General features: G+C 46.5%; 1 protein-coding gene across 1 annotated transcript in view; it reads right to left on the reverse strand.

Moving 5' to 3' along the window:
- LOC116319218 (potassium/sodium hyperpolarization-activated cyclic nucleotide-gated channel 2-like) overlaps positions 1-6,980 on the reverse strand; it is a 35,012-nt gene extending 28,032 nt beyond the window's left edge. The window contains exons 1-3 of the mRNA XM_031738487.2: positions 6,064-6,980; positions 3,220-3,643; positions 125-286 (exon numbers count right to left, since the gene is read on the reverse strand). Coding sequence (XP_031594347.2) covers positions 125-286; positions 3,220-3,643; positions 6,064-6,923 — 1,446 coding nt within the window. The 5' untranslated portion in view covers positions 6,924-6,980. The remainder of the gene's footprint in view (positions 1-124; positions 287-3,219; positions 3,644-6,063) is intronic.
- Positions 6,981-7,526: the final 546 nt, after the last annotated feature.

Raw genomic sequence — 7,526 nt, forward strand, 5'->3', positions numbered from 1 at the left:
GACGCTTCGATCAATACCTTGTGACCACAGTTAGTTCTTGTTCACTCGGGTTACAAGAAGCAAGCCCAGTTCTGGTGTGATAGGTGCAGTCCAACGTGCCTAGTCATGATTCCCTCATACGTACCTCCATCTTGTTGAGGGACACCCAGCAGTCTGATGGGAACTCCTGCAGCATGGGGACCAGGAACTGTAGGCAGCCATCCCAGTGACACAACAGCAGCATCATACCGATCAGGTTAAAGATCCGCATCACCGCACTGGCTAGGTCATAGGTCATATGAAAGATCTGGAGACAGCAAGGCAAGGAGAGGAGTTTATATGTAAAATTATATTGGAACATGAAATCAGTAATTATGGCTTTCTTGACAGTGTCGTAAGTTTTATCTGATGAGACTTCAGCACTATGTGTTCTCCAGCTGTCTGCATTTCGACCAGTCAAACTGATTACCCCCTACCTCCAATTCATAATCGCTTTACCTTGATCTTAATGGAAAACATCATGAGGTCAAGGAAAGGGGAACTTATAAGGACTTCGTAAAAGAAAAACTTGGTAGTGCTGCACTCTTGAACAAATGACTGCAATGTTGAAACTACAATGCCCAGATGGGCTGCAAAATGCACATCGGACATCATTCCAGAGTGGTGTTTCAGGCAGTTCATATATATGACAACCACTGGAGAAAATTTCCACTTCATTATCATGATTTTAATTTTTTAAATCATGGATGTTAAAAAAAAAGCTGAAAAAACACAAGGACACATACAGCTAATACAAACTGAATTGTAGTAAACTTTAAACATGTTTTTGATTAACTTTTCTTTTATATGTAAATATTCACACAATGGAAAATCTCAATAAGTAGCAGATTTGATCTCTTTTTTTTCATAAAAGATGCTCCAGTGTATCATGTGGTCTTATTATGGCTGCCATGCGGATGCGTCCTGATCACTTCACACATTCAGGAATGGTCCTGAGCAGATTTGATTTTATTTGGAGGATTATTCCCTGTTTTTACTTTCTCCTTTTGTTTTCTGTCCACAGTTGTTCGTGTCTGATTCACCCTACTGTACCTTATTAACCTCCTCCTCGCCGTGTCTTTAGTCTGTGTGTCTTCTTTCACTCTGTGTCACAGAGTCAACACAGCTTCCTTTTGTTCTGCAGCCTCTTCATTCTCCATGTTGGTATTCATAACCCCGGCCAGTTTGTCTTCGTGTGTGTGTGTGTGTGTGTGTGTGTGTGTGTGTATCAGTAACCGTGTCCACCTTTGAACCTCAATCTTGACCATGTCAACTGCCCCTTTGCTAATCTGCTATGAATTCATTTCTTATTGGGACGCTGCCTTCCTGTTCACACTCTTCTTTGGATTCCACCAAGTTTAATAAATGAGTAGGGGAGACAGCTTCCCATCCGTTTCAAACCAAACACAGCAGGAGCGAGCAGCGCATTCGTTACACCGAGATATGTGACATCAATCTGAGGTGCCAGCACGCATGGGGCCCAGTCACATATACAAAACACTCACGCAAGCCTGCGGGCACAAAAGATACACTAACAGCGGAGACAGACGTGCCATCACATGCACACAGCGTGATGGACGGGGACCATCATGAGCCTTAACAACTATAGTCTGTGTCGTCTCGCACATCAATCATCCTCTATCACTGGACAGTCACTTAGGCCAATCATCTATCACTTGCCTGACCTCAAGAATCAAAACTGTGATGCTGTTTAGCATGTAATAGCTGCTTAAAAGCACTAATAATAGGTATGAGATCTTAATGTGCAGAAGTGACAGTACGTTTCATTATAAAACACGTAGGATGGTCTGATTAGTCTACTATGAAGGAACAGGAAATGGGTCATTTCTTACTCAGTGCAACTGAGGGAGGAGTGATACTCTATGACTGGAGTGATGAGGAATGAGACTGGACATGAATCACATGTGCTGATCTTTCTAAATGCAGCTTTAACCTTTATGAGGTTTTCACTGTCACTTTTTATCAATCAGCGACTCACAAAATAGAGCAGTTGGTCATCATTCTTGCAATGAGGATGGATGACAGAAAGCTGACTTACACGGTCACATTGTGCTGGCTCACTGAGGTATTCAGAACCACGGACAGCGCCGAGAACGTTACAGGAACTAAAAACAGCTCACAGCTTCAACTCTTGGATTTTCAAAATAAACTGTTATAGTTAACAATAACGGAAACAGGCATTTGAAATGGGCATCCCCCGCATGTGCCATTGTTTCACTCTCCACTACATCGCCACTCTTATTCTTCACACGTGCAAGTATTACTTCCAATCATGCACCACTCTGCGTGTATGTGTGCATATCACATAATATCTTCAGAAATCCAATTATCCAAAGGTCAAGTGAGCAGCCAAGCCCCACTGTGCTGCTCACTACTGCAAAATGCCAGCACCAGGCTGCAAATACTTGCATAAATGAAAAGTAGAGTGATCTTATGACACTGTTGGACCTCCTGTCTCCCAGGCTATTCCTCTTAAAGCAGAGGAGGAGAGTCTGGTGAGGGGCTGGGGCAGGGGCCCACAAAGGTGTATCCCTCTCGTGGAGTAAATAATAGCTGAGTGGCCAGGAAGTTCAGGACTGGTGCTTTGGGTTTCAGTCTTCAAGAAGCATCCTAGCAACAGCACCCATCCTCACATGCAGAGTCTACCAGTCAGGTCTGTGCAGACCTGCCATCTCACCTAACCTCTCCAATCACTTTAAATGAATAATTAGTCACATAATCACAGTCAATAGCCCCCCTAGTGCTGCTTATAATAATCGCTGTCTCTACTTCACCTGCTCTTCCTCCGGTCTCTTAATTGATTAACTATGTTTGCCCTGGTAATAGGTTGCTTATTAAGTGCCACCTGTGGGACTGCCAGGTCAGATGGAGACAGAAGGTTAGGAGGATGGTGTTACAATAACAGTAATTAGAATGCAAACTTTGTTAGCGCGCAAACATCCTGCAGACATTATATTTTTCTCACCAGGTGGCAGGTGAGAACACTGATCCTGGGCCTCCAGGTGAAGGAGAGCAGGCCAGAGAAGCAGATTGTTGGTTTGGCCATGAGCCAACATCAGCATATTGGAGGAAAATCACTGACCTTTTCTCACTGACTAGGCTAGGGGTTTCTTCTTCTGTAGCTGTGAGTTTTGAGATAATGTTTTAGCTCAGGGATAGCTATGAAATGTGTGCCCTTACCTCTTCCCATTGGTGGATGTAGCGTATTAATCTGGAGAGCCTCAACAACCTCAGGAGACTCAGGATCTTGGTAAAGCGGACGATCCTCAGGGCCCGAGCAGTCTTGTACACCTCTGAGTCGATCCCCTTCTCTACTATAAGAAATATGTAATCCACTGGGATGGAGGAGATAAAGTCTACAATGAACCAAGTTTTTAAGTACTTCTTCTTAATGGTTTTAGGGTCCAAAATGATGTCTGAGTTGTCCTCAATGATGATTCCAGTGCGAAAATTAAGCACAAGGTCCATGAGGAAGAAGGTATCGGACACCACGTTGAAGATGATCCAGGGCGTCGTGGTCTCCTCCTTGAAGAAGGTGATGCCCACGGGGATGATGATCAGGTTGCCCACCATGAAAAGCAGCATTGTAAAATCCCAGTAGAACCTATCAGGCGTGTGTGCGAAGTGGAAGTGGATGTGTGTGCGTGACAGTGCATTTTACATGGGTGTGTGCACAGAGCACAGGAGGGAAAAAGAGGGGAAAGGGGAAGAAAAGACAAAAATAGAGTCAGATGAGAAGAGGGATTTGCTGTGGAAACGCAATAGGCACAAGAGACTGCCTGGCTCAAAATGGAAAAGTGTAAACAAAGTGCAGCCAAAGTGGTATTTTTTGCCAGCATGAGCATGCAGGGAATAATGGGGGGGAAAAGATACTTACTTTTTCCGATACTGACGTGAATTATAATCAGCATTAAACCGATTACTTTACACATTTTAGATTTTTGTTACACAGCAAAAGGAATCTAATGATTATCACTGCTCGTGTGAGTAAGAACATGTAGCAGAGCTGCTTTTCCTGGAATAATTCAAAAATTTAAATGCAAATGTTTAAATGATGGGTTAAACCATGGGAGGCCCCTTTCATCTTCATTTCTGGACCACTGGGTTTTATTTTGGCTTTGTCTCTTCATTGTTTAGGGTCCTGCCAACACTTATATATCTGCATGTATAAAAATAAGTATTAAGGGAATATAAATGACCAGAAAATTCCTTTTAATTTCTTTCTGTTGTTCAGACCTCATTAAAACCGGATATGTATGAATATGAGCTGAATTTGCAACCTGCAACAAACAAGGAAATGTTTCATGTTTTTGATTTATTTTAATTTAATAACACAGATGCATGCATTTAGGATTTGAGTGAGGCAGTGCTGCATAGGAAGTAGCCTATTATTAAGATCAGCAAGTAGATATCGATTGTTTTCTCTCAGGTTTTACATCTGGAATCTGAGAGACCGCAAACAGAGGGATTTTCTCACTATTTTTATTATTTTTTATTTCTGAATTCTGAATGATGTGTTTAAACCCATGATTGTATTCTCTTGTCACAAAACGAGAGAAAGTCGCGCATAGACTGTGTTAAATTTGTTTATGAGCTCTCCTGGGCCCCACTAACAGAAAATGGGGGCTCATTTATACGAAGCTCTCAACAATATTACGGTATTGATATCAAGAGGACGACAGTCTCGCTTACTTACTGCCAGTGCTGATGTGACAGGCTGGTAAATGGGACAGAGAGTAAAGTGTTGAGGTTTGATCCCGTCACAGGAAGCTCTGCAGGACAGGTGCAGCGCTGAGTCATTACACTGCGACTTATGCAACAGGAACTGACTCCCCCACCACACGACAACAACAATAACCGCCCCGATGATGATATTTGAAACAACTTTGTTGCTTTAAGATGCATTAATTAGCATAAGAATCAGGGGAGGGCCCCTAGCTTCTCGCGGAGTGGGAGTCTGCGAGCTAAACAAAGGTCTAAAAAGTGGCCTGTCGTCAAATTGCATCTCTGCTGCTGAAGTTATGCCTCATGTTTGGTGTCCTGACACGGTGTTACGTGATACCAAAGGGCCAAGCGTGGATGATGAGTGATGGGGGTCTAGCGCTCACACGCGCGAGCCGACTCCAAATGAGATGGGAGCTGTCCACTCCCTGTGGTGCTGAAACCAACCCATCCAGCCCCAGAGTCAAACCTGCTGATTTTTTTGACCCAAATTCAATCAGGCGAGTCGCCTTTATTCTACGTTTAGAATAAAACGCTGAAAGGCAAGCCTCAATCACGAGGAGCCCTCTTCTCTGGTGCTTCCCCCCAAAATATTTGAATGACAAAATAGCTGCTGGATGTCCAGCTGGGTCGTCGGCGTTTGAGCCGCGATATAAAAGAGCGCATCCGTCATTATAATGCACAATCCGGGAAGTCGTACAGGCGGATATGTCTCCAGTGAGCATGCTTGAGGTTTCCGCACACTTGGCTCAAGGTGACATTCCATTACTGAGTGCATCGCATACACACACAGGCACACACACACACATACATATACATCCTGTCAGCAAGCTGTAGAGCCTACACTGCACACCTTATCCGGATCCTCAAAGAAATAATGGCATTTTAAATGAAGGCAGCTTCAGAGCGCTGTCCTCTTTGTTAAATGAGATCGCACTGCAACGAAAAGTCGATGTGTATTAGCAGGCCTAGCTTGTTGAGCACCCCAGACATGCTACAGTGTGGACTAGAATAGGTTTGTTTACAACCTTGAAAGGACACTCTTCGCTAAAGTCGGTTTGCCTGACAACAGGTTGTTTGGGGGGGATTACAGGCAGTCCGATGCAATGCATCGTTTTAAATCTCTGCGGGTTCAGTCATAAGGGACGGCATGAAAAACCAGCAGCCGGTAGCCCCGAACAATAAATGCATGTGTTTCCAAGGAGTCCCAGTGGTTAGGCTACTCACTGCAAAGTAAGTTGTAGATGACAATGAGGACCCTTACGAGCCCCTCATGTAACCAATCGCACCCACAGCTCTTACCTGAAATCGCTGTAAGGGTGGATAATCCAATTTCCAGCTGATTTTACCCTCTCCTGCTCTCTCTCCACTGCTTTTTGACTACCATACATGCGCAAGGAGAATTTGTTAACTCCAGGCTGCAGCATACTGCTAAACTGCCGCTGCATGAAGCTGGCTTGGCTTCCCCGAGGTTCTGCATCTTCGGCGGGCACAATTGCCGGGCCATCCTCCGGCTTCTGGAAAGTGACAGAGTTCCTCGGCTGCTGGGTCTGAGTCTGAGCCGGGCCGTGTAGCGAGGACGAGGCTTTCCGGCTTGGTGCGTTAGAGAAGGACACCTTGGAGTCCTTTTTCTCGGGGACTCCGCTGGACACGGGGGTTGCGCCGGGGTTTGCGCTTTCTCCTCCGTGCCCCCCGGTCAGGGACCCGCCTGGCGTGATCGAGCCGTCCATGCTGGCGGTGGTCGAGTTACAGGCTCCTCGCTTGGCGCTCCCCCCGTCCTCTGCTCTCCCCGATCCCCCGGTCTGCTTCTCCGTCTTGGAGATGATTGAGCGCAGGCTCCCGGTACCCGAGTCCCTCCTGCATTCTCCGTTTTTGTTGCATTTCATGCTGGAAATTGGAGCGACGCCGTTGCAACCATCACCCGCTGTCGCGTTTAAAACCTCTACCGCGACCGCTGATTCCGACGCCTCCGCCCCAGAAGCTCTGCAGGTCTCGCCACGTTGGGCAGCATCGCCCGGAGAGGGTGTCTCGGTAGCTCTGGAGGCAGCAGTGGGCCGTGGGGCGGCAGGAGCGTCCTCTGTGTGCGTAAGGCAGGGTTCCTTGTTGGAGTTTCTCCTGGAAGCCAAGGACGAGGCTCCCCCTCCTGGCGTAAAGTTCTTCATCCTGATACTGCCGCCTCCTCCTCCGCCTCCGCCGCTGCCGCTCCCCCCAGCTCGGCGCAACCGCGGATGCTGAAACTTGGACTCCTCTTCTCCGTCCTCGGTCTCGTCCATCACGACGTTGCTGGGCACACCGGACAGGTTAGCGCTCGCTTCCCCGGGAGAGCCAGAGTCCAGACAGTTCTGCCCGCTGTTGCTCCTCGTGCATTTGGATGAGACAGCCTTGGCTGCGCTGATGTGGCTGCATCCAGTGCCACCCTCCGCCTTCTTTTTCATGGTGGCAGCAGACGCCGGCGAAACCTCATTCCTGTCCATGACATTGAGCATATCAAATTTTGCCTCCAATTATCTTTGAAGAAAGCCAATCAGAGATAGAGCGAGGATGGAGAGGAGAAGAAGGGGGAGAGAGAGGGAGAGATGGGGGGGGGAGAGAAAGGAGAGAGGGAGGGGTGGACGTGACTTATTTGCAAACTACTGCACTTATATTTTCACTAGTCATTGTGTCAGAAATGATTAAACATCAAATTAATTGGGTTCTTTGCGTCAAATGTCATTACACCATTAGCCTGTGCTCTTCTAAATTCAGTTCAGCCTGCATCCAGCTGA

This window comes from Oreochromis aureus, linkage group 18 (assembly GCF_013358895.1).
Source record: "Oreochromis aureus strain Israel breed Guangdong linkage group 18, ZZ_aureus, whole genome shotgun sequence".
Lineage (NCBI taxonomy): Eukaryota > Metazoa > Chordata > Actinopteri > Cichliformes > Cichlidae > Oreochromis > Oreochromis aureus.